General features: G+C 44.7%; 1 protein-coding gene across 4 annotated transcripts in view; it reads left to right on the forward strand.

Moving 5' to 3' along the window:
- The window catches only part of ZBTB16 (zinc finger and BTB domain containing 16), a 203351-nt gene that overhangs the window by 106979 nt on the left and 68955 nt on the right, over window positions 1-27417 (forward strand). For all 4 annotated transcript variants that reach the window (XM_053924524.2, XM_053924522.2, XM_024570825.4 and 1 more), the window contains one exon: window positions 20464-20550. In XM_053924524.2, the coding sequence (XP_053780499.1) occupies window positions 20464-20550 (87 nt within the window). The remainder of the gene's footprint in view (window positions 1-20463; window positions 20551-27417) is intronic.

The following is a 27417-nucleotide window of genomic DNA, read 5'->3' on the forward strand; positions in this document are numbered from 1 at the left end:
AATGCTCCAACCAACTGAGCCACCTGGCCAGAGCTATCCCAGAGGATTCTTTTTTATTTTTAAATTGATTATGCCATTATAGTTGTCCCAATTTTTCCTTCTTTGCCCCCCTCTACCTGGTACCCCCCATTCACTCCCTTAGTTCATGTCCATGGGTCATGCATATAAGTTCTTAGGCTACCCCGTTACCTACACTCTTCTCAACATCCCCCTGTCTATTCTATACCTACCAATTTGTACTTAGTAATCCCTGCACCTTCTCCCCCATTATCATCCTTCCCCTTCCCAACCGATAACCTGCAAATGATCTCCATGTCTGATTCTGTTCCTGTGCTAATTGTTTGCTTAGTTTGTTTTTTAGATTCAGTTGTTGATAGTTGTGAATTTATTACCATTTTAATTTTGATCTTCTTTTTCTTAAATAAGTCCCTTTAACATTTCATATAATAAGGGCTTGGTGATGATGAACTCCTTTAACTTTACCTTATCTGGGAAGCACGTTGTCTGCCCTTCCATTCTAAATGATAGCTTTGCTGGATAGAGTAATCTAGGTTGTAGGTCCTTGCCTTTCATGACTTCGAATACTTCTTGCCAGTCCCTTCTAGCTTGCAAAGCTTCTTTTAAGAAATCAGATGACAGTGTAATGGGAACTCCTTTATAGGTAACTCTCTGCTTTTCTCTTGCTTCTTTTAAGATCCCCTCTTTATCTTTAACCTTTGGCATTTTAATTATGATGTGCCCTAGTGGGGTCATCTTTGAGTCCAACTTATTTGGGACTCTGTGCTTCCTGGATTTCAATGTCTATTTTCTTCACCAAATAAGGGAAGTTTTCTTTCATTATTCCTTCAGATAAGTTTTCAGTTTCTTGCTCTTTCTCTTCTTCTTCCGGCATGCCTATCTGTGTGATTCAGTGCTGATATATTTGAAGTTTTCCCAGAGGCTCCTTAGTCTATCCTTGTTTTTTTGGATTTTTTTTCTTCTTGTTTTTCTTACTGAATGCTTTTTTCTTCCTTATGTTCCAAACCATTGATTTGATTCTCACCTTCATCCACTCCACTGTTGGTTCCATGTAAATTTTTCTTTGTTTTACTTAATGTGACCTTCATTTCTGCCTAGGTCTTTTTTTATGCTGTTGAAGTAGCCATTGGGTTCCTTGAGCATCCTATTAACTAATCTTTTGAACTCCGCATCTGATAAGATGGCTTATTTACATTTTGTTTAGCTCCTTTTCTGGAGTTTTGTTCTGTTCTTTCATTTGGGCCCTGTTTCTTTGTCTCCTCATTTTGGCAACATCCCTGCATTTATTTCTATATATTAGCTAGAGCTGCTTTGACTCCCTGTTTTAGTAGTGTGGCCCATTGTAGAAAAGTGCACCTGTAAGTTGGAAGGGGCAAAGCCTTAGGTAATCACCAGGGCGGGGCAACCTGTATGAACCAGGTTGACGGAGTCTCTGATATGGTATCATCGCTTTTTGGCTCTGTGTGTGGTAGGGCTCAGAAAGAGGACAATTCTTCTGCCTGGCCTCTGGAGTTTTGTTTGGGAGTAAGTTGTTCCAGGTACTCATCCTGATGACAGACACTTCAGTTTCTCTCCCTGTGCCACTGGTGCCTTTCCAGCTGCTGCCCTAGTGCTGCAGCCCAGAGCCAGTGAGTCTGTATAAGTCCTAAGTCCGTTGTGGGCCTTTTAAGAGGAGAGAATACTGCAGTTTCTTCTGCTGCCCTAATCTCCAGTGGTTTTTACAGCCAGAAGTTATGGGGACTTATCTTTCTGGTGCTGGAACCCTGGGCTGGGTGGCCTGGTGTGGGGCTGGCATCCCTCCCTCCTGAGGTATCCCTCTCAATTTTTATCCACCACACGTGGGTGTGGGACCACCAGTTCCACGCCTCTGTGCCTCTCCACCCCAACTACCCATCTAGATGAATGTGACTTCTTTAATTCCTTGGTTGTCGGACTTGCATATAATTTGATTTTCTGATGATTCTAGGTGATACTTGTTTTGTAGTCTAGTTGTAATTTTTGCTGTGGTTGTGCAAGGAGGTGAGCTGTGCTTACCTATGCCTCCATCTCGGCCAGGAGTCTCCTGTCCCAGAGAACTCTTTATGGTAAAACTCTTTTAGAAGTACCTCCTTCCCTCAACTCCCACCACCAGACAGAATCATATAATGAGGAGTAGGAGCCTGAACCTGCCATCCGCAGGACCTAGGCTAAGTGGGCTGGGCAAGGGCCTCTCAGCTCCCTCTGGTAGAAGCCCTTGGGCCTTCCAAGCCAACTCGTCCTCTGGATGGCCCCACCTGGCCTCTGGCCTGCCGCCCATCAGCATTGAATCATGCCCTTTAGAGGACAGTGTGTAACTGTGCTTCCAGATATAGCCCCTGGCCCCCTGGGGTGACAGGAAGAGTCATTGTCACAGAGCACTCCATCTTTCTGATACCACATGCCCCGCATACCTTTCTTCCCTTACTGTTTAGTCCTGCACAGCCTAGAATTCTGCTCCACAACATATGTGGAGCTGTTCTTTAAAAAATTGTGACCCTTTTAAAAAATCTTCTCTACCTCCCACTTTAATTTCCAATGCTCTGCCTTCAGTCTTTGGCCTGGACCATCTTCTGTCTCCACCTCACAGCTACAGAAGTTAGTCACAGTCAGAGGCTGGCTGCATTGAGGCAGGAATGTGGTGTTCAGTTAAATTGTGAAATTAGGTAGGAAACTTAACGAGGCATCCTGCTTCTGCCTTCCGCAGAGCAGAAGTTTCTGAAGGTGCTTTGAGCACCTTGCTAAGAAGGGAGGAGAGGGAGCGGAGGGAGCAGAGGGAGCTGGCCAGGACTATGGGGTAGCTTCATGCAGGTGAGTGTGCAGGCCTGGGACCCGGCTGTGGCCTGCTTAGCTGGAAGGGACCTGAGAAGTCATCTCCTCTAAGCTTCTGCTTTGGGACAGCACCCATCAACCACTTTGAATCCATAGGAGCACCCTCCTTGTGTCCAAGGACATCCCAAGATTTCACACAACTGGCTATGGTTAGCTATTATAGCTGCAAATTTCTTTTTTATCTTGTGCAAGGCTGCAGAGACAAAGACTGAACACTTTGCCTTAGATGGCTTCCATGGCAGAAAGAAGACCAAAGACAGCAACAGTTGTAACAGCAGCTAACGTTTACAGAGGGCCAACGGGGACCAGACACTTTACTCCAGGGTCTCATATGATCCCCACAAGACTCTGTGAGGTTGGTATTATTATTATGTCCCTTTGACAGATGAAGAATCTGAGTTTATTTGGCCAGGATCACCCAAATAGTAAGAGGCAGAGTTGGGCTGCCTACCTCCAAAGCTCTTGGTCTTGACCTCAAGGCAAAGTTGTTCATTCCTTTTCCAGGCAGCCCACCTCTCTCATCCCTTAGTTCCTGCACAGATTGCACACTTTCAGATTCTCACCCGAAGGCCTTGGAAGCCATGGCCTCAGAGGTGCATGCAGAAGACCTGCCAACAGTCTATTTTCTACATACACCAAATTCTCAGGTCCTGTAATTATATCAAACAAACCTTCCTGTTTTCAAGCAGCAATTCGATGCCATTTTAGTTGTCAGATGCACTTTAATAAAGCCTAACATAGGGAAGTTACCCCACCTGGACCTTTCGCATGAGATCAACCAGAAAAGGTGTTTTTGTTTTTGTTTTGTTTTCTGAGGACAGGATGTGTCATGCTAAGGCTGGGCATTAAGCGAGACAGGCAACATTTCTGTTTTGAAAAGTGTGGAGTCTTAAGGCTTTTGAATTTTGAGCCTGAAAATGCCAGTGCTCTAGTTGTAACATAACACCTCAATTATGGTGTAGGGGGTAAGAAAGAACGACTCTGAAACCTGCAAGGTTCTTTAGATCCACAGCCTGAACCACAATTAAGGTTTCAGAAACACCAAAGGCAAGCCAATGAGTGTCATTTTTAACCAGTTTGAACATTTTACTACTTCCTAACATCAGAAGCACCCAGGCTGCAGAGCCTGCTTCTTGTCCTCAATAAAGTGATTAAGCTGAATGGGTGTGAGGAGTATTATTGGGCTGAGAAGGGCTAAAAATAGAAGTGCTCTGTTTTCAGAAAGCCACAGCAGGCCGAGAGAGACTGACAGCCTGGAGGTGCCACTGAGGAAGGGAAGGGAAGGTGGCAGTCCCCTGGGTCTGAGATGGGGTGGTTGGTAGATGTGACGGCAAGCCAGGTGACTGGCCTCTTTCGCCACTGTCATCAAGAACAGAGTATTGATGGGAGCTGTGGATTGGTTGTTCTGCTTCGGTGTGAAGAAACCTTCTCTCGGTGTGTGTGTGTGTGTGTGTGTGTGTGTGTGTATGTGTGTGGTAATGAACTTAAAGTAACTAACAATGCAGGAGCCTAGGATGGACACCTCAGCCTAAAGTTTAAATATTTCAGCCCCAAACGAATTGGATTTACTTGCTGTTCTTGGGAAGCAGGAGTCCAATTTGGGCAGTGAGTAAAGGCAAGTTATAAGGGACACATACAGAGAGAGGTAGGGAAGGGAAGAGACCCTCAGAGCCAAGAGTGAGCTGCTGCTCTGTAAATCCTTGATTAACTAGAATATTCAAGGAGAGTGGGATAAAGGGACTTTCTGGTTAACTGAAGGTGATCCAAGAACCTTGTATTTCGTTCTTTGTAGTTTGCTGCTGTTTATCAATGTGAAAGTCCATTTTTTTCTACTTTAGGTGAATACAATTGGTTGTTTTTTATGATAGAATATCTTACTTGCTTAGAAATCAAAAGGAGAATGCTCAGGAAGCGAGTCACTCACAGAAAGATTTTTTTTCCATTTTTTAAAAATTTTGTTGTTCAAGTACAGTTGTCTGCCTTTCCCCCATGTCTTCCCCCCACCCCAGCCATCCCCACCTCCCTCCCCTGATTCCACCCCCTGTTATACAGTGATGCATGTCAATTATTTCTTGATAAAATTGGGAAAAATATATTTCTAAAGCAAAATATAATAAATTCTTTTTTTGTGCATACATGCATACATGCAGACTGACTTAACAACAAAACCCCAATTAAGAACAGAAGGGTATATTTTTCCCAATTTTATCAAGAGAAATTGACATAGATCACTGTGTAAGTTTAAAGTATACAGCATGATATTTTGATTTACGTATGTTGTGAAATGATTATCACAATAGCTTCAGTTAACATCCATCATTTCATATAGGTATGATATATATAAAGAAAGAACAAAACAAAAACATTTTTCTCCTTGTGATGAGAACTCTTAAGATCTACTCTCTTAACAGCTTCCTTATATTCCATACAAGAATGTTAACTATAATCATTATGTGGTACGTGACATCCCTTAGTACTTATTTGTCATATAACTGGAAATTTTTACCTTTTGACTACCTTTCTCCAATTCTCCCTTTCCCCATCCTCCCCGCGTCTGGTAACCACAAGTCTGTTTTCTTCTTCTGTGAGTTTATTTGTTTTTTAGATTCCACATATAGGTGAGATCATACAGCATTTGTCTTCCTCTCTCTGACTTACTAACACTTAGTATAATGCCTTCAAGTTCCATCATTGTTGTCGAGAATGATTGGTTTTTTTTTACTTTTATGGGTTAATAGTATTCCAATGTGTGTGTATGTGTGTATGTATACACCACAACCTCTCTATATACTCATTCCTTGATAGACCCTTAGGCTGTTTCCATCTCTTGGCTATAGTAAATAATGCTGCAGTGAACGTGAGAGTGAAGATATCTTTTTGAGTTAGTGTTTTTGTTTCATTTGGATATATTGGCACAAGTAGGACTGCTGGATCATATGGTAATTCTATTTTTGGTTTCTTGAGGAGCCTCCATATTGTTTTCCATAGGGACTGCACCAATTTACTTCCAAACCAATAGTGTACAAGGGGCTTCCCTTTTCTCCACATCCATGCCATCATTTTTTACCTCTTATCTTTTTGATGAGGGCCATGCTAACAGACATGAGGTGTTCTCTCAACTGTGGTTTTAATTTGCATTTCCCTAATGACTAGTGATGCTGAACATCATTTCGTGTACCTATTTACCTTTATGTATCTTATGTGGAAAAATATCTATTTAGGTCCTTTGGGTATTTAAAAAAATTTTTTTTGCTATTGAGTTGTATGAATTCTTTATATATTTTGATATTAATATCTATCAAATATATGGTTTGCAAATATTTTTTTATTCTATAGGTTGCTTTTCACTTTGTTGATGGTTTCTTTTGCTATCTATGCATTAGTTTTTTAGTTCGGTGTTGTCCCACTTGTTTGTTTATGGGTTTTTTTGTTTGCTTTAGGTGTCATATCCAAAAATTATTTCCAAGGCCCATGTCAAGGAGTTTTATTCCTGTTTTCTTTCAGGAGTTTTATGGTTTCAAGGTCTTCCATTTGTTTTAATCCATTTTGAGTTAATTTTTGTGAATGGTGTAAGATAGGGATCTAGTTCCATTCTTTTACATGTGAATATCCAATGATCTCAGCACCATTTATTGAAGGGACATTGGGTATTCTTGGCTGCCTTGTCAAACCTTAGCAGACCATACATGCTTTGGTTTATTTCTGGGCTCTTAGTGCTGTTCCATTGATCTATTTGTCTGTTTTTGGTGTATGATGCCTTCTGTTTTGTTCTTTCTCAGGATTTCTTTGGCTTTTCAGGGTCTTTTGTGGTCCATATAAATTTTAGGAGGTTTTTTTTCTATTTCTGTAAAAATTGCCATTGGAATCTTGATAGGGATTGCACCGAATCTATAGATGGCTTTTGTAGTATTGACATTTTAACAACATGAAGTCTTCCAATCCATTAACACAAGATGTCTTTTCATTTACCTGTGTCTTCAGTTTCTTTCATTAATGTCTTACAGTTCTTAGAGTAGAGATTTCTCACCTCCTTGGTGAAACTTATTCCTAATTATTTTATTTCTTTATGCTATTGTAAATGGGATTAATTTGTTTCTTTTTCAGAAAATTCACTGTTAGTGTATAGAAACACTACTGATTTTGTATGTTAATTTTATATACTGCAACTTTACTGAATTTATTGATTAGATCTAACAATTTTTAATTTTTGGTTATGTCTTTAGGATTTCCTATATATAAATAAAATCATGTGATCTTCAAATAAAGAAAATTTTACTTCTTCCTTTCCATTTCTGATACCCTTTATTTATTTTTCTTTCCTAATTGCTTTAGCTAGGACTTTCAGTACTATGTCAAATAGGAATGATTGAAGAGGCTGCCATTGTCTTGTTCCAGATCTTGCAAGGAAAACCTTTGATCATTCACTGTTGAGTATGATACAAACTTGGGCTTGTCATGTATGGCCTTTATTATGTTATATTCTTTCTATGCCTAATTTGTTAAGAGTTTTCATCATGAATGGATGTTGAATTTTGTCAAATGCTTTTTCTGTATCTATTAAGATGATTGTATGATTCCTTTCTTTATTCTATTAATGTGATGCATCACATTGAGTGAGTTGCATACATTGGATTACCCTTGCACTGCAGGAATAAATCCCACCTGATGATGGTGAGTGACCCTTTTAATGTGTGGTTGAATTCAGTTTGTATTTTTTGACAACTTTTGCATCTATTGTGTATTCATCAGGGATATTGGCCAGTAGTTTTCTTTTCTAGTAGTGTCCTCCTCTGGTATCAGAACAGTGGCCTCGTAAAATGAGTTTGGGGATGTTTCTTCCTCTTCAAATTTCTGAGTTTGGGAAGGATTGGTGTTAATTTTTCCTTAAATGTTTGCTAAAATTTACTCATGAAACCATCTTGTTCTGGACTTTTCTTCATTGGGAGATTTTTGATTATTGAAACAATCTCCTTATCAGTAATTGTTCTATTCAGATTTTCTATTTTTTCCTGATTCAGTCTTAGTAAGTTGTATGTTTCTAAGAATTTTTTCCATTTTTCCTAGTTAGCCCGGGATGTGGGCATTTTGTTATTTATAGCGTGCTCTCACAGTCATTTGTATTCCTGTGGTATCGATTGTCACGTCTCCTCTTCCATTTTTGTTGATTGTGTTTTCCAAGAAGCAGCTCTAGTTTGGTTAATCTTTTCTATTCTATGTATAATTTATTTCTGCTCTAATATTTACTACTGCCTTTCTTCTGCCAACTTTGGGCTTGGTTTGGGCTCTTTTTCTAGTTCCTTACAGCACCAGGTTAGGTTGTTTAATTGGGGTCTTTCTTGTTTCATAATGTAGGCATTCATTGCTATGTTTTTTTTTTTCTCTTAAAACTGCTTTTGCTGCATCCCATAACTTCTGGAATGTTGCATTTCCATTCTTGTTTGTTTCAAGAAACTTTTTTATTTCTCTTTAATCTCTTTGATTCATTGGTTCTCCACAAGAGTATTGTTTAATTTCCATGTGTTTGTGGTTTGCCAGTTTTTCTCTTGTGATTGATTTCTAGTTTCATACCATCATGGTCAGAGAAGATATTGGTGTGATTTCAGCCTTCTTGAATTTTCTAAGACTTGTTTTGTGGCCTAACATGTGGTCTGTCTTAGCAAATATTCTGTGTGTGCTTAAGAAGAATGTGTATTCCGCTGTTGTTGGATGGAGTGTTCTGTATATGTCTGTTAGGTTCACTTGATCTGTACTGTTGTTCAAATCTGCTATTTCCTTATTGCTTCTCTATCTGGATAATCTATCCATTGTTGAGAGTGATGAAGTCAGTTTTGAAGATTGGTTGTGCCTTTTTTTTCTGTAAAGCCCTATACATTTTCATGTTCTGGAACTCATTCCTCTTCATAACAACTTTATGTGGTAGCAAGGGGCTAGAAAAATGATGGCCAATTTACAGGTGGCTAAATGGGGGCCAAGTAAATCAGGATCTAGAATACACCAAAGTGCACAGCAAAACCAGATCTAGACCCTTGTGTTGCTGGCTTCCAGTCCAGACTCTCTGATATACAGTGATGCTACATTCCTGGGCCGAGAAGTGTGTGTTGTTCCTAATTGTGAAGTGCTCAGAGAATAGTGTATGAACTGAGGAGTGGCCTCAGAGCTTGTGAATGATCCCCCTAACTCCAAGGAGTGAGCTGGAGTATGGAGAATAGCAGAGGACTCGGGCACACTGCCTTTGGACCTTTTTCTACATAATGCAAACTTCTTACACTTTAACCTTTTATAAATTAAAGGCCTTTCTTGTTAGGTGGGCTTTCCATGCTCCCACCCTGTTTGAGTTAGTTTCTTTATTGTTGATACTTTCTAGCTCTGAGACCTTGAACAAGTGAACTAAGCTTTTCAAACATCAATTTTCACACCTATAAAATGAGGATAATCTTAGAATTAATGGGGGAATTAAATGGCATATAGCATGTAAAGTAGTGCAGTTCTCATTGCATAATAAAATTATTAATATTCTTCTTCGTATTACCATGCAGCAGCAGAATTGTTGTTCTTCATTGCAGGGCAACCCTTGCAGGACCCACAGGTTCCTGGGAAGGGAGGAGAGGAGTTCGGGTGCAGTTGCCAAGTGCCACTTACCGTCGTTAACTACCTCCATGTGCTTCACCTCATTTAAACCTCCTAACAACCTTGTGGCCTCATTTCTGAGTGAGAGATGCTTCCTGGAACTGTGCAACTTCAAAGTTCCACTTGTAGGATAGGAGAAATATGTCATTACCTCTTTAGTGGTGAGGAAACTGAGTCACAGCAAGGTTAGATTGCTAATGCTCTTGATATATTAGCAATTAATAGCTGGTGGGTACCTGAGCTAAAATCTCCGATCTGTTGACATCACGGCCGGAGATAGGCTTGACTGTGAGGCTCATCTGCTGACTGAACCCTGCCTAGTCCCAGCAGCCTGGCCTGGATGTCTGGGAGGGCTGTGGCGTGGCTTCCTGACAGAGCTATCAGAAGAAGAGGGGCCCCTGTCTGCAGGGGTTGCACAGCTCACAGCCAGAGGAATAGTCAACAGACTATGCAGAACCTGGCTCACAGCTTCTTGGGGAATGCAGTGGTTATCACACGTGTGACAGCATTTGAAACCCTCCAAAATGTTATGTTTCTTGTCACTTGTTCAAATATGGTATAAAATTAGGAGATCACTCTGTACATTATATAAATGTCTAACCACTATGCTGTACACCTGAAACTAACATAAAATTATATTGAGTTAGTTGAAAAATAAAATTAAAAAAAATAAGGTTACCTATGGTAATGTAACTAAAGAACAAAGTATACACACACACACATAGTTGGAAGTGAACTGGAGAGAGATGCTAGGAGTAGGGAGAGAACACAGGGGATGAGGGGATTGCAACTATAGGGATTGCAAAGAGATCCCAGTGTTTTGAGAAGACTTGGCATACTTTTCAGTCAGTGAGCAATGAAGAAGAAGTTTCCTGCTAGGAGAAAAGGAGGGAGGACCAGAAGGGAGGCTGGCCTCCCTTCTCTCTGAAAATACCTCATGTGAAAATTTAATTGGCAAGAGTGTTGAGGAGTGTTAGGGGGCCAGGTGGTGGCCAACATTAGCTTGAAATTTGTGAGTAAGCAGGGTTTTGATTCTGGCCACTGCTCCGCAACCCACCCTGGGAGCAGCCTGGTGTTGCTTTTCTCCATTGTTCAGACTGTATTCACAAATCCTGTCCTGGGGAGGTGTGTGTGGGAGGGTCCCCCACACCAGATTTCAGTTGAAGGCCTGTGACAGGACTCTGAAGGTGCTTCAGGAGAAAGGGGTAGAGTAATGAAGGTTGAGAGGAGGAGGCCAAAGGCTCAGGTAACAGAGCTTGGAGGCTGCTACATGCTGACAGAAACCTCTCTTTTCATTCCGAACTCTCACCTGAGAATCCCCAAATGGGGACGGGGGAAGAAGATGATTGTTGGTGTCCAAGGGTTGAGGGGACATCCCAATAAGTCATGGTAGAGATCCCCACTGGGCGTTTTCTGGCCTTTTAATCTAGTCCTCTTCTCACAAGTGCCAAGGCTTCAGTGCCACCTCTTTTAGACAAAACAAAGCTGTGAAAACCAGAAAGCTTCAGTGTTCCCTGGAACTCAGGGGTGAGCCTCTGCCTCAGCCTCTTTGGCTCAGCTTGACTCTGTCTGGCTAATGATTCTCCTGGACTCTCTGTTCCACTTTGCCTGCCTCAGAACAAGGTGTTCCCCCTGAGAAGGAATCCCCTGGTGGACCCAGGGAGCCCATCACCAGCTTGGTCCAGCCAGCATCTTCCCATCACCAAGAGTTGTAAGCCTTTGAGCTCATTGTACAGCCACCTTTAGCTGATTTAGTTACCTGCTTCCAGCTGCTTCTCACACAACACCATCCAGTCTTTCTTCTTTAGAGTGGTCCTGATTTAATAGTTGTCCTTTATAGATGGAGAGATGAAGTGACTCACCCAAGGCCACACAGCCCAGGCAGGGACAGTCAGGACGCTGAGAGCATTTCTCTTTGTGGTGCTTCAGGAATGCTTGGGCGCTTCTGGGCAGCAGGACCCTCCTTGAGCCAGTTATCCACCTGCCTTCTCCAATGGTGGCCCCTTCTGTCATCTCAAACAGCTGAGTACCACGTGTACAAGAGTCCTGGAGAATGCAGTCTCGCCTCTCTAGGCCACTTACTCATTGCAGCTGGGCCTTCCCCCAGGAAATGTGGGGCAGGAATATTGTAGACTGGAGTTTGGAAGGCTGAGGCCAGAGGCTGGCCTCCTGGAGCTTACCAACTTGATGAAGTGAGATTATTTCATCATCATAACTATTTGGACACCTAGAATGTGCCAAGAACTTCATATAGGTTCTTGTTTAAACTGTCTTGTAAGGATGAATCATCCCATTTTAAGAAGGGAAGTGAGGCTACAGAGTTGATGCCAGGGCCATCCCACTAGTGGGGGAAGAACCCCAAAGCTGCCATAGGACTTCGCTTCAGGCAATCTCCACGTTGGCCCAGTGTATCTGGAAGGCAGTCTGGTCCATCTCAGCAGGGGCTGACATCCCCTTTTTCAGAGAGGTTTTTGTGCCATCACATAGATTCGCACCACACCCAGACTGGCCAGTCATGGAAGTGGCTGGGGGAAGATACTGGTTAAAGGCAGTAGTGAGGCGACCCTCCGAGAGTCAGCACTCTTAGACCTGGGGAGATTTGTATGTTGCTGTTGCTGTCACTGCAACAAATTTACCATCCTGCTTGTATTTTATTTAAATAGGTTTGTATTCATCTCAGGAAGAGAATGGTAATGCCGCCATCAAAACTTGGCCCTGAGTTTTGGGAGCTGCCTGGAGAGGTGTCATTTCTTTGATCTCCCAGGGCAGAGGGATTGGCCCTGTTTTCACTCGTGCGTCATTGGTTCTCATGCAGGTTTCTTGGAGGTGCACAGTCACTAGTGGCATCTGCCTTTTTTTATCTTCCACTCTGTAGAGAAAATCTGCTGAAGACTTGTCCACAATGGATGCCTTTCCTTTCTTCTTTTTCTCTTTGTGTTTTGGCTGGGGTTGTAAGAATATTTTAAATGTTAGGTTTATGGCACGCATTTGATCTCTGCGTGGGTCTCAGATCTTGGCATAGGGGGACGAAGTAATGGTATTGATGATCTTAATGACAACTACCACTTAATCGAGCAGTTATTCTATGCTAGGCATGGTGTTAAGGATTTTACATATGCTATTGAAATTAATCATTACTCAACCCCGTGAAGTAGCTACTGTGTGCTCAATTTTACAAGTGAAGAAACAGGCCCAGTGAAGATAATTAGCTTGCTCAGGGGGGTAGCTAGAAATGGTGGAACCAGGACTTGAACTCAGGTGTGTCTGACTGAAGGATTCACAGCTTCTTGTGTGCAGCTCTGGAGTGAGTGTGTGTTTGTACTGGTGAGGGGCTGTGTGTTTAAACCTGTTGGTTACTGCCGGTGCTAAAAGTGGTAACAAAGGAGCTTTCCAAGGCTCTCTGGACTGAGCATTGAGTTACTAGAATAAGGGACGAGGTGGACCTCTGTTTTCTCTGTGGGACATAAGAACAGGACCACAGGGGCCCCGCGAAAGCCAAGGGGACTGGGCAGCACGGAACCTTCTGAAAGAATGAGGTTTATCAGGTGGGATAAGAAATGTTTTCTCACACTAGAGATGCCTCAGCATTGCCTTTTCATCCATTCCAAGGTCTTAATCTTCTACAGAATGGATATTTTGCCAAATGGAAGGTGTCCAGCCACTTACCAGGTCACTGATGGGAAAATGCCTCGAGATCTGAAACCCTGCCGCCTGCAGTCCCCACCTACTCCTCTATCTCTGTTGCCGGGCCTGGGAGACTGTCCTGGCGGCTTTCTCAACCCTCCCTTTGGTTGAGGCCCTACGTCATTAGTTCATTCACCCTCCTGTGCTGGAGTGAGGCCAGGCCCCAGGACCTCTCTCCTACGTTGTTGTCATGTAGAGCTACCCTCAAACCATATCCGGGGCCAATTGATAGGGCTGGTTGTTTTCCATTCAGTCCACATCTGCCCACCTGCTTTCCCTCTTCTCTCTCCCCTCAATGTGTGTACCTTACAGAGATTCTGGTTCTGTATCAGTTTTTGTTTTGTTGATAAAGGAGAAAAAGAGAGTGAGAAGAGAGTGTTGGAGAGAGCACGCCTCCCAGCTCCTCTCAGGGAGCACACATCTCCTTGAGTGAAAGAACACGCAGTGCTGGCCTTTGGAATTGGCAGCCAGTGTACTGTTCTGTCTGATAAGAGGTACTGTAAATAAAACTGTACACTATGGTCCGTTGTAAAATGCCCCGTGTCTGCACTCATTGTTCTGACAGCTTATGCTTTTTTTGGGTCTGCTGTTTTGGTACACTCTGTACTTCCTTATGTAAGCAAGCATGCATATCTCATCAGAACATTCAAGATGTTTATTTTAAAATCTCAAGGAATTAAAAGAAAAAGGACATATTACTCAACATTAGATGCTGGCAAACATTAGGTGTTTATGTTGTGGTTCCTTTCCCTCCCTTTCTTATTAGCGTGGGGGTGGGATTGTAGAGAGGGAGGGATTTTGAATTTTTTTCTTCTCTCATTGGCTTCTGCCTTATTTACTTAACAGAGACACCAGACCATATCTGATTACATTCAGTATCTTCACCCTTCCTAGATGCTTGGTACCCCCAGCCCATTTTCTAATAGGGAAGGCAGGCAGGGAGGAAGATTCTGTACTTGGCCAAGAAGGAGAGGCCGGGTGGAGGTGGTGAGGGGAGGGCAGCTGCTGGGAGCCCGACCCGCTTCTGCTGCTGCTGGATTTCAGCTGTGTTGTCGTTGGAATGCTGGCCGTTGAGAGAAAGCCCTTTGGCTTTGAGAGTGCTTTCCTGGCATGTCCCTTTTTTGATTCCTGAAAGTCGGGGTGATTCTTAGCCTGGAGTGAAAGCAGCTTCTACACAAGGAGGCCTTAGGCCAGCTCTAGCCTCCATGTGGGCTGAGGTGACTGCCACCTTTCTTTTCACCCAACCTCAGCCTTCCTCCTTGTTCTAGCCCCGGTCTACTTTCTGGAAGCATCAGGAAATCAGGAGGAAGGGGAGAAGTAGAGGTCTGGAAAATTCAGAATGGTCAGGCAGCTCCTAAGACATTCTTGAACCCTTACCCGCAGGCTCCCTGGGAGACTGGCAGGGGTGAAGATGTCTGTCTCTTTAACCCTGACTTTTAGATAAACTTAGTGCCTGGGCTGGGAGTGGGGTCACTCAGTAGACCTCTGCCAGCCAGTGGAGGGTCCACTCTGGCTGCTGGAGGGCTCCTTGGACAGGCGGTCCCTGAGTGTGCTAGAGGGAGGGGTTACACCTTTGCTGCAGGGTGTTGGTCCTGGGCAGCTGGGCAGGAGCAGAGGGTTGATGAGAGGGAGACCTTGCTCCGGAGGAGGTAGACAGCCTGCCTCCTATCCTTTCCTTTCTTCTCCCCACACCTGCCTGGGTTCCAGCAGAGACCGGTGTGAAAATGAGGCAATAGAGAACCCAGTAGAGAGAGTAGGATAAGGACTCTGCCACCTCCTAGGGGACAGCCTGGCAGTGCCCTGAATGGCCTCTACCCCTTCCCAGGTCAGTTCCTCAACTGAGAACCAGGCTGAGGGTTCCTTTGGTTTGTCACCCGTTTAGTGAACACCCACTGCACATTGGGCAGGGAACAGGGTACTGAGAATAGAGTGGAGAACAAGGCAGATTCCAGCCCTGCTCTCACAGAACTTACGGTTGCTGGGGAAGACGGAACAGAGCCCAGCAGCACAGGATTGCAGAACAGGGCTCCTGGGGCTAGCCTGGGAGGGTTTAGAGGCTGAGTGCTGAATAGCTGTCCATACTGACAGGTTGGTCCTATGACAGATACCCCTGCTCCCTCAACAAGACAGTCAATCACTCACCTTTAAAAATCAGAGGGACAAGGTGTATGTGTGAGATTATAGTGAAGTATGTCTTTACAAATGTGAGACTTATTTCACTCAAGATAAATAACCCCCAAATAACTGTACATTGAGTTTCAGTAAAAATCAACCATACTCTGCACAAAGGAGTTCTTTAAAGGAATCGTGTCCCTGAGCCTGACTGGTGATGACGTACCTGCCCCCCAGACATGGGGCCAAGCACTTCACCCACCTTGTCACAACTCTCTGGGGGCCTTTCCTTTCCCCTGCTGTTCCCATTTCCCAAAGGAAGTGACAGGCTCATTGAAGTTAGATAACTTGTTGAGGGTCACAACTGGTGATCAGCTTGGCTGGGATTTGAACTCTGATCTTTTTGACCTGAATCTTGAGCTCTTAAGCACATTTTATTGCTTCTCGAGGTGGAAATAACATCAGTGATCTCTTATATGTACAGAGTGCTTGGTGATTAACAGAGTTTTATGTTTGTTAGTATTCATTATCTCCTTTCACCCTTACAGCAGCCTTAGGTAAGGCAGACGGATACGGCCATCCCATTTTACAGACTGGAAATAGGTTCATCGAAGTGTGATGATGTGTGTGATGTCCATGGCAGCGTGTGGCTGAGCCAGGCCGGGTCCCAGCTCTCTGCACCCTAGATCTGCTTTGTTTCTTTTAGTTCACTAAGGTCCGTAATTGCCAGGGAGAAAAGGAAGGGTCTAGCCCTCTTCATCTTGTGGTTCTCCCTCTTTGCTATTTAATTTCTCTCCTTGCAACCATCCCCTTACTTGACCCCATCTCTCGCTCTCCCCAGCTGACTCCCTTCCTACCAGCTGGCCTCCTCATGCTTCCTGTGCCGGTGATGGGTCTTGCCACATAGTGGCACTGCTTCTTCTCCCCTCAGCTTCTGCAGTTCCCCACTCACCTGTCAGCTCATCAGTGCGGCCTTCCTGACCACTCATACAAAATAGCACTCTCGATCTCTCTGCACTCAACCTATTTCTCCTTTTATCACTTATCACCACCTATTTGGTATTTATTTTACTTTTTAAAATGTGCTTTCTTCTCTAGAATGTAAGCTCTTTGAGGGCAAGCATTTGTCTCTTTTGTTCATTTACTGTAACTCCCCCTTGGCATATACTTAATGGACAGCCCAAACATGTCTCCTGTTTATAGGAAGGAGATGGCGAGACGTGGTCATCCCTGAGCTGTTTCTGGAGTTTTTCCCACTCCAGGATGAGTCCCAGGGAAATACTGTGGGCGTAAGTGTTGCTGATGTCTTCACGTGTACCCGTGTGGTTGACTGGTGTGAACTCCTCCCTTCCCCCTTCCCCCTCCTTTACAGGGATGCTTTATAAATGTATCAGTGGCTGGATGATGTCACCATAATGCATTTTGGGAACAGCCATGTGGTTTATACACACTCGAGTTGCTTTGAATGCAAACCTGACATCATAGTGAAGGCAGCAGAGAACAACATATGCACAGTAAACAGGCAGAGACTGTCTTATTGATTAACAGATGAGGCCTCTGTTATCGATCAAAGCTTGGTGAAGAAATTTATCACTTTTAATTTCAGGGCTGCCAAATATTTCTGCCTCTGAGCCAGCTATTATAGAGACAATTTAAAGGCACATGCCTCCTTGAGAGAGAGTGGTTTCTGCCCCTTTCTGCTGGCTTTTGTGTCCTGGAACTGCCTGTCTTTGCTGTCGGACTCAACCTAGGGGGAGTTTGACTTGGGGTGGGGGTGTCTTCGGCTTCATGAATGGCAGCTGATGCCCATGGTACCCATGTGTGATGAAGATTCTGACCTGAGTGGCTGAGGACAGGGTACTTTCACACACGCAGCTCAAGGCTGTGACTTCAGCAAGGTGAACGTGGAGAGCGGAGGACTTTGAGGACAACACCATGTGGTCAGGCTTGGGCCCAGCCAGCAACCTTGCCTAGATAGTGTGTGCAAACCTGTTTTATCTTCCTGTGAACTTGGACAATGAACGTGTCTGGTGGCACGCATCCGGCCCTTTATTTCCTGCCTGCCCTCCTTCCTTTCTCTCTGCACCTCAGTCATTATAGCAGACACTGAGACAGCCACATCCATGGCTGTTCTCTAAGAACTCTTCCTGCCACATCCCTTTGAGGCTGAGCTACTAGGGCCTCCGCACCCTAGGGCTCAGCACGATAGTGGGGTAGCGGTACTGAGTCCCAGTGCACCCTCCCCTCTCAGTCCCCACTTCCGTCCTTGAGCCTCCTTTCTTTCTTCTTTGGTGAGTTGTGAGAGCTGATAGAACCAAAGAAAGAAATACAATGGAAATAAGATCCCTTACACATCTGCATAAAATCATTGCTGGCTAATGATCTGGGACTAGGGAGTTTCTCTTTGTGAAGGACTGGGCCTCACCTGCCTTGGTCTTCCCACTCAGGCCCTGTCTGCTCTTTGAGGCTCATGCTGCATTTCCAGAAGAAATGGATGAAAAGTGGTTCAGACTGCCACCTGTATGCCACAGTGTGACTGCTTGGGCATCAAGTTCCTTGGTTTTCTTCAAAGCTCTATAAGCTCCCTATAGGTCCTTGGCCCTAGGGAGGCCCTGCAACTTAAGGGAAGCCCAGAGACATCGTGCTGTTTTTCCTGCCTCCAGGCAGAATTCAGCTGCAGCCACCTAAAACAAATGACAATATTTGCTTTCAAAACACTTAAGGAAAAGTGATTTCATATCTTTCCTGGGGCATTTTATCACTGATTCACTCAGTCCATCCACTAACATCTAGAGTACCTGCTCTTCACAGGAATGTAGACAAGGTCAGTGCCCTCACAGGACCTGACCTTCCGGATCTCCTCTGGGGTCCTCATACCCTTCACTGGCAAGAACTGTCTCATGGTGTTTAAGTCTATAATGGTTCAACTTATATTCTGAGTTCTACTCCCTAAGGGTGTGCTAATACTCCAAGGCAGAGGTTTTAAACTTTTAAAAAGTAGTGGAAACATTTTTCTGAATAGAATTTTACACAAAACCTTGATGTATACAAGGGGTAAATTGGATTTTCACTTTTTTGATTTGAGAGAAAGAAGTCTGGAGCTTACCTTCTTATCCAGGACACATCTTTGCAGATGGAACCCCAGGGAGGCCGAAGGGTATCCGAATGAAGAGCCAAGGCTCTGATGTCAGGCTGCTGGTCTTTGAATCCACCTCTACTGTTAACCGCCTGTGACACTGGGCAAGCTAAGTAGCTGAGCTTCGGTTTTCTCATATACTAAGTGGGGGCAGTTATAGTTTGTACTTTAAAAGATTTTTAGCATCAAATAAAATGATATATCCTAAATACTTAGCATCCTGCAGTATATGATAAAGCCCCAGGAAATCTGAGCTACTTTGAAAAGAGCACCAGACTGTTCTCTACTACAATATGTGTTAAGAAGGAATTTTGCCTCTTATGAACTCTGGTACAAAACTAAAATGCAGGCACACTTAAAGAAGTGCGAAGACATGTTGAAAGGAATAAAGTGCAGCGGCAGATTGGGAAGGGCAGAGTGGTGAGAGGCTGGAGTGCTTCGTGCATGCATACTCCAGTTTTGGAAACAGAATGGGACTGGAATAGACTGAGGAATGAGACCAGGCGTTACTCAAGCCCGGAGTCTCAGGGAGGGTCGGGTGGCACTCACAGAGGGCCAGTGAGGACAACTCCCTATGGAGCTGGACTGCTCACTGGACTAGGTTGTGGACGGCCTTGAAGCTAAGTAGAGGAATGTAGAATCAGTGCAAACTGTGAGCCATTGTATTGTCTTGAGCAAGGAAGTGTGAGGAATCAAGTGGCCTTCAAGGCACCTGCCTCTGTTGGTTGGATCAGAGGGCTGCTGGTGGTGTGACAACCATCCTTGTTCTTCCAGTGTGCCAGGCATGACTCCACAAGAGCCTGGAGAGGGACAGTGGTTAATGACATGCAGGGGAAGAGAGCCATCTAGAAGACATTTTGAAAGAAAACCTCCAAGGCTTACAACAGGTGCTCCCTGGACAAGATAACATATTAGAGCCTTTAAGACTATTAGCAAGTGGTTAAAAGTCCTGTTTATCTTGACATTGTGACATTGTCACTTTGAGCCTTGTAAATAATGGTTCTAAAAATGTTTATTAAATTGAATTGCCCTGAGTGGATTTAGCTTATTCCCCAAATATGTACAGTAATAGCTTCTCACTGGGAGCCAGGCAGATGCAGCTGTGCATGTGATGACATTCTCTTCATACTGCCCCCTCTGGAGCTTCCTGTGGGTCAGGAGGTAGAGATGGGTCCACAGGCATTTATAAGAGAGCATGGCAATGCTATGACCAGGAACATACGCAGTGCTGTGGGAGCTAAAAAAAAGCACTTCCTCCCCCAGGCAGTGGGACAAGGGTAAGGAAGCTGATGCGTAAATGGTGAATACAGGCTGGCTGCACCATGGGCCAGGGAGAGGAATGAAAGAGTCGGAGACAGAGGAGGTACAGGAGGATGTGCGGAGACCTTGCAGTGAGGAAGGACATGGCTCCTCCAGGGAACCAGAGCAGCTCAGTAGGGCTGGAGACTAGGGAACAAGGGTGAGGAAGGAGAGACAGAGCAGAAAAGATGAGCATATCAGGGAACACTCTGTGAGTCACTGTGAGGGGTATGACTTGACCCTGAAGATGCTACAGAGCCATTCAGATTTTTTTAATGGTCAGCAGCAGGAGGGGGCTGGGTAAACTGTGGGTTTAGTTTTAGACACACAAAATCAGGGGTTTACCTAAGAAGCAGTATGTAAGTCATTTCTATTCTCCCATAAAGTATAATCTAGGCAACAGAGCACGTTCCCCTTCATTGTATCATCCCTCAATTGGAGCCAGCACCCCAAAGTCCCCTTCTTATGGGCCATCTCATCTGGGGTACATATATGTTTGTCTCGGTTACTCTCATTTCATTTCCTCTTCCTCATGGGGGCATTTGGAGTTCATTTGGGTGGGTAGACATATCTTGGAGGAGGGTCTGGGCTGGCTGCTGGGGCTGTGGATTCTCCCTGACTCCCTTCAGAGGAGTTTGTCCCCCTTCCTCAGTGTCCATCTGCATGATTTTGGCCCAGGACCCCACCTCCTAATGGAATATCACTCTTGGGAATAAGTAACCGCCTCCCCTTTCTTTCAGCGGGGGCCAAAGCCTTTGTCTGTGACCAGTGTGGTGCCCAGTTTTCGAAGGAGGATGCCCTGGAGACGCACAGGCAGACCCACACTGGTGAGTGGACTTTGATTCCCATTCTCTCGGTCCTCCACAGTGTGACAGCATGTGGATAGGGGTATCTCGGTAACACCCCCTTTCAACAAAATGATATCCAGTCATTTCCTGGGGGGCTGCGAATGGGGATGGCTGTGCCGGGTTTGGCCACTCTTACGTGTGGGGCTGGCTGGGAAGGTGTGGCATTGCCCCGTAAGCACAGCTGCCCTGGATTAGGCTAAGGTCTCTGTCTCTAATAGGTCACTGAGGTCCCGTCTTCGCAGAGACCTCTCTGACTCTTGTCAAAACCTTAGAAAGTCTGTACCCTCGTCTAAGCATCCACTGTCCTCTGAAGGGTCAGGAAACTCCTGTATCCCACATGACTAACTCTGAAACGCTTATGGGCTGGTCCCCCTCTGCGAGGGGGTCATTGTTCAAAAGCAAGCAAGCTGTATGCAGGATGCCTTTGAGCAATATTAACAAACGACAGGATCACTTTATTTATTTCCGAGCCTTGATTTTACAGCATCAACATTGGCCCATCATTGTGATCAGCGTCATCATCATCATGGGTGCCCTCACTCTTACCAACTGCTCACGACGTGCCAGGCACTGTTCCAGTGCTTCCCTGTTGGCATTTGGTTTGTCTTTCAGCAAACTCTGTCAGGTTGGAGGCTACTCCCAGGTCATAGATGAGGAAACTGAGGCTCAGAGGAGGGGAAGTGACTTGCCTGAGTGAATGGTGGGAACGGAAGTGGTGCGGTTTAGCCTGCCTGGGTTTAATCCTGGCTCTGCCACTTTCTGTTTGCGGTGCCATGGATAAGTTACTTAAACTCTCTTAATTTGGTTTTCCTCATCTGTTCGAAAAGTTGTGTAATAATAGTGCTTACGTCATAGCATAGAGCATTGTAGGGATTAAATAAGATATTTTATTTAAAGTGCTTTGCAGAGTGTTTGGCTCATAGTAAGCATTCTCTGCACAAGAGAGATGTATTTAACTTAATAAATATTTGTTGAGTTTCTACAGTGTTCCCAACACTATTGGGCCATTTAAAGTGTAGTAACATATGAGACAGACAGCATTTCTCATGGAACTGTGATTCTAATAGGGAGAGAGTATAGGCAAATACCTGTATAATAGAATGCCAGGCCATAATAAGTGCTCGTAAGAACAAATAAAGCAGGATAAGGGGTAGAGAGTGATAGGGAGAAGAGTGGTATTTTAGATCAAGTGGTCAGGGAAGTGGTCAAGTGGCCTCTCTCAGAAGATGACATCTTAGAGTCCTAAAGTGGAGGAGGGAACCATAAAAAGTTTCCATATATTTGCAAATCATACATCTGCTAAAGGACTGGTACTTATAAAATTTGAAGAAGTCTTACAACTAGATATTTCTCCAAAAATAGACAAATAGTCAGTGAGCACCTGGAGTGATGCTTGGCACCACGAGCCAACAGGAAATACAAACCAAAATCGCAGTGAGGTACCACTTCACACCCATGGGGATGTGGCTATAATAAAACCCTGACAGTGAGAAGTGTTGGTGAGGATGTGAAAAGTCGGAGCCCCCACACACTGCTGGTGGAAATGTTAAATGTTGTACCCACTTTGGAAAACAGTCTGGCAGTTCCTCAGAAAGTTAAACAGAGTTACCATATGACAGAGCAATGCCTCTCCTAGGTATGTACCCGAAAGAAACAAAAACATACATATACACAGAAATGTGCACATGCGTTTTTATAGCGGCATTATTCATAATAGCCAAAAGTTGGTAGAGATAACCCAGTGTCTACCCACTGAGAAATGAGTGAACAAAAGATAGTTTCTCCATAAAAAGGAACGAAAGAGTCGGAGACAGAGGAGGACCCACACATAACATAAATGAACCTTAAAAAACATTATACTCTGTGAAAGAGGCAAGACCCAATCATACATGGTGTATGATTTCATTTATATGAAGTATCCAGAATAGGCATATTCATAATGACAGAAAGTAGTCCTGGCTGGTGTGGCTCAGTGGACTGAGCTCTGGCCTGCGAACCAAAGTGTCACTGGATTCCCAGTCAGGGCACATGCCTGGGTTGCAGGCCAGGTCCCCAGTACAGGGCATGTGAGAGGCAACCATACATTGATGTTTCTCCCCCTATCTTTCTCCCTCCCTGCCCCTTTCTCTAAAAATAAATAAATAAAATCTTTTAAGGAAAAGATGGAAAGTAAATAATAAGTGCCAAGGGTCGGGGGAATTGGGGTAAGTGTGGGGGGGCGGAGGGGCCTAATACGTATTCTTTTTTGAGTGATGAAAATGTTTTAAAATTGGTTGTGGTGATGGCTACACAACTCTGAATATATTAGAAACTATTCAACTGTAGACAGTCACCCTTAACAACATGGGTTTGAACTGTGCTGGTCTGCTTATATGTGGGGTTTTTTTTTCAGTAAATACCTGTACTGATCTATGGTTGGGAGTTTGCAGGTGTGGAGAGCTGAGTGTGTGCATTGTTCTATGCCACTGTATACAGGGACTTGAGGATGCGCGGATTTGGGTATCTGTGGGAGGTCATGGGACAAAGCCTCTGTGGATACTGAGGGGCAGCTAACTTTTCAGAGAGTCAAAAGTTATACACGGATTTTCAACTACATGGGAAATCATACGTGATTTGCTCCCCTAATCCCCACATTGGTGGAAGGTTAACTGTATTTTAAAAGCATCCATTGTATATTGTATGGTGCATGAATTCTATCTCAGTAAAGCTGCATACACACATGCACACCACACGCATGTGCACAAACATTTATAGAGACAGGGAAAGCAGTCCGTCACAGGGTTTTGAGTGGGAGAATGATATGGCTTGATTTATGTGTTTCAAAGATCACCCTGGCTCCTGTGTTGATGATTGAGCACAGGAGTGTTTCAGTTATCAGTTGCTGCACAGCACTTGACTAAAGTGGCACTGTCTCATCATCCCAGGCAGTTCTGTGGGTTGGCTGTGCTCAGCTGGGCAGTTTTCACTGGGGGTCTCTCATGGGGCTGCAGTCAGGTAGTGTCATCAGTGCACTCGACTGGGCTGGATGTCCAGGATGGCTTCCTTGCTCCCTGTCAGACTCTTGGGACTCCTCCTCATGCCCCCTCTGCAGCAGAGAAGCCTGGACTTCTCCCATGACAGCGCTGGGCTCCAAGAGTCAGGAGGTAGAAACTGCCAGCCCTCTTAAAAGCTGCGCTGGGAACATACAGCATCACCCTGCCATGTTTGATTGCTCGAAGCAGGCACAGGTGAACCCCAGATTCTGGGGTGCATGACTAGATTGCGCTTCTCAAAAGAAATGACAAACATATAAGGAAAGAGGAATTGATGGCAGTCATCTTTGGAGTCAAGTGACTAAGCTGCCACAAGGGACTGCGGTGGAAGAAGCAAGACCAGTCAGCTGCTGCCATTATAATTATTGTCACCAGTATTTCCTTGTACTGCCACCTCACAAGATCTGCCTCTCCTGAGTGGAAAACATATGTCCTAGAACTGGTGTCATCGCTTTGGATTGGTGCTTCCCTGGCCTGTGGCAGGGAGGAGCGAGCTTTCTAGGTGAGCTGTTACTCCTGTATGCACCTGCCTGGATTTGTTATAGAGAAAGCGACTTGCTGAATAATTTTGCTCAGGGTTCCAGAGCTGGGTATCTTAGAAGCCAGGGAAGACCCAGGTCTCCCTAGGTCCCAGCCAGTTTCTTATTGCTAGACTACAAGTAATCGAGAGTCCCACTCTGAGAATTCCAACCTGGGGGCTGAGCAGACTGAGCTGTGGGCCAGCTCTGCCAAGAAGCTTAATTCTGTTTATCCAGATTCAATTTGCAGCAGCAGGGCGCAAGCTGCCTGCTTAGCCAGGGCTGGGAGAAGAGGCACGGTCCCCGCCGGGTGAGCAGGGGGGAATGTTGTTCAGGAGTGGACCCCACACACTCACTGAGTGCCTTCTGTGTGCCTGGCACTCATTAGTGATATGGCAGTGACTGATCAAGACACACTTCCTGCCCTTTTTCACCCAAATGGCTTTCTTGAGATATAATTCACATGTCACACAGTTCACCTGTTAAAAGTGTACAGTTCAGTGATTTTAGTACTCTATGATTTTAATAGGACTGTGTTAAGTGTTAAAGCTCTGGAAAATAATATAAAAATTGCCATTTTAACCATTTTTAAGTGTACAACTCGGTGGTGTTAATAACTTGCCACCTGTGTTGAGAATTTGGGTATTGGTTCAGCTTTGAAAGTCAGAATGTGTCCTAGGACCAATGACTTTCTAGAATTTTTTAAGTCAGTAAGAACTTGAGAGTAGTCAACACTTTCCAGAAAAGGGTATATGTTTCAAATATGATTGGAAAGACCCTGGAGTTTGAGTCAGAAGCCTGGGAGAGGGGCTCTAATTCTGCTATCTAGTGGGTGAATATCCTTGACTTGTTACCACCTGGGTGCGGGCTACAGGCAAGCTCCCCCAGCTGCGAGGAGCACCTCCTAGTGCAGGCAGGCTGGGCTCTACTGGGAGAGACGCAGCAGCGTCCTCATCCTCAGTGTAGGGTCAGCAACGAGGTGGCTCTTCCTGACACACGGCAGAGCTCATTTATCACTTATGGTGCCATTTCCGATGCAAGCCAGGTAGAGCCTCAGAGTTCTCTAATATGGAAGAATGCAACTTGAAATCTAGTTGTCATCTCTGTTCTAAAAAGGGAACTGCATGACAAAGGGAGAGGCCTGACTGTAAGGAATGCTGCAATAACACTAAAGTTAGTGGACTGGGAGAAGCCAGTGGGGTGCCATGTATTGTTTGGGAGCCAACAGAACAGGGGGAGAGAAGTAGAAAGGAAGAGGAATGGAGACACTGGGACAGTAAAGTAATGGTAATGCCACCTTATATTTCTGATACCTAAGTTTATAAAACACTTTCTTGTGTTATACCCACATAAGAAATGAGAAAATCAAGGTCTGGAAGCCACCAACTAGGAAGTAGAGAGCTAGAACTTGACTCACCTCCAACTGCAGTGCTCTTTCCACGATTCCCCGGATGCCTGCACATTGATTTACTGTTTAAAGAGAGCATCTCAGAGACCATTTAGCTCATGGTCCTGACATGGGCGTAGCTCTTACGGATCTCTGTGACCCACTTAATTAAGAATCCTCAACACCCTGCTGCCCGTGTCCCCCTCCTGGTAGAGGATACAGTTTTCCTGAAACAGACTGGGTTTGGGAGATCCATGCCCAAGGCTGCCACATGGTAGATTCACAGAGCTTAACATGTAGCATTGCATCAGACGGGTGATACTGAGACCAACAGGTATTCTTGACCCTGGAAAGTATATTTAGTAGAAGGTATTTCCAGTTCTGTTTTAGCCAAAAGACTGTCATCTTCACATATGATCTTTTTGACCCCACTCAGCCTGGGTTTGTACTGTGGTGTGTGTGACCCCACCTTATCCCCCATCTCCCAGATCTTGGTGGGCTCACGCTGGTGCGCCGAGAGGCCACACTTATGGTTGTGCTGGGCTCAGGCTTTGTTGTCACGCTTCAGTGTTGTGTTTTGGTATGGCGAAGATGTTGAGATAAACAGAGATCACTTTACACCTTTTATATTATGACAAATACATATTGCAAAACACTGCTCCTTCCAAAGTGTTTGGGTTGCAGAGCAGTGAGGAGTTAACAGCTACACAGCTCCTCGAGATGCTCATACTTCATTTACACATCAGAATTTTTTTACACTTTCCAGTAAAATAAAAAGTGAGGAAACATACATACACGCACGTACACACACATGCACACCCAGCACACCACTTGGGTTCTATATCAGGAAGGTCTTAAATTAGTAAGTAGTCCTTTAAATCTTAAATTAGTAAGTAGTTCTTTAAGTCCAGATAAACTGATAAATACCATTAATGGCTTAATTTATACTCTGGGCTTGAAATTTGACACATGGACACTATCTTGGCTCAGGAAACACAAGTGGTTTTGTGCCAGAGGTTTTAATGACCGATCAGTAATATAAATTGCTGCATCACTGAACAGAAATAGCTTCTCCGCGTCATTTGATCTGGAAACTTCTCTGTCCAGGCAGCAGTTAATAAATTTAAAAATAATTACCCTCTTTATTCAAAGTCAAACTAATTAGGAGTGGTTTTTACAAATCATAATGTTGTCCAGGCCACTGTACATTCCCCATTTGGGACTTGAGCAGACCTTGGGGCAGCAGACAGGACCGGGTGGCATGGACTAGAGGGCAGGGGAGACCCCTTGGCTGCTAGCTGAATTCGAGGGGGTTGGGTCAGTCTTCACCATGCCCTGTGGGGGAGGGAGTAGGGCTCAGTGAGGAGGCCTTGGGGTGACCTATAGGAACCTTCAACTCTTAATCTGTATGTAGGGAACTCAGAGCAGCCAGCCTCCTGTGATCTGAACATGGGGAGGCGGGCCAGTGTTGGTGTTTGTGGGCCAGGCCAGAGCCCAAGGAGAAGGAAGGGCATGTGTGCACATGGCTCCTTGGGGAAGATGCACATGCCCAAAGGCAGGGGAGTGGATTGGATGACCTCTAGGGGACTTTGCACACTAGGCAAGTTTGGGCCCTAATAGGGTAGATCATGTTTGTCTTGCTGGCTTCAGGGAAGAGGGACCCATGGAGCCTGAAGTCACAGTGTGATGTTCAGGGGTTTTGGTGCATGGTGACAACCCAGAACTTGGGATCTGGTGTCAGACTGTCTAGATTCAAATGCAAGCTCCATCACATTCAAGTTTTATGATCTTGGGCAGGTTGCTTCACTTCTCTAAGCCTTGGTTTCCTCCTTTGTCACATGGGCAATGAGGCGTCTATCCTATAAGGGGTATTGTGAAGATTTAATTTAATCATTCATGTGAAGCACTC

Source organism: Desmodus rotundus, chromosome 5 (genome assembly GCF_022682495.2).
Source record: "Desmodus rotundus isolate HL8 chromosome 5, HLdesRot8A.1, whole genome shotgun sequence".
Lineage (NCBI taxonomy): Eukaryota > Metazoa > Chordata > Mammalia > Chiroptera > Phyllostomidae > Desmodus > Desmodus rotundus.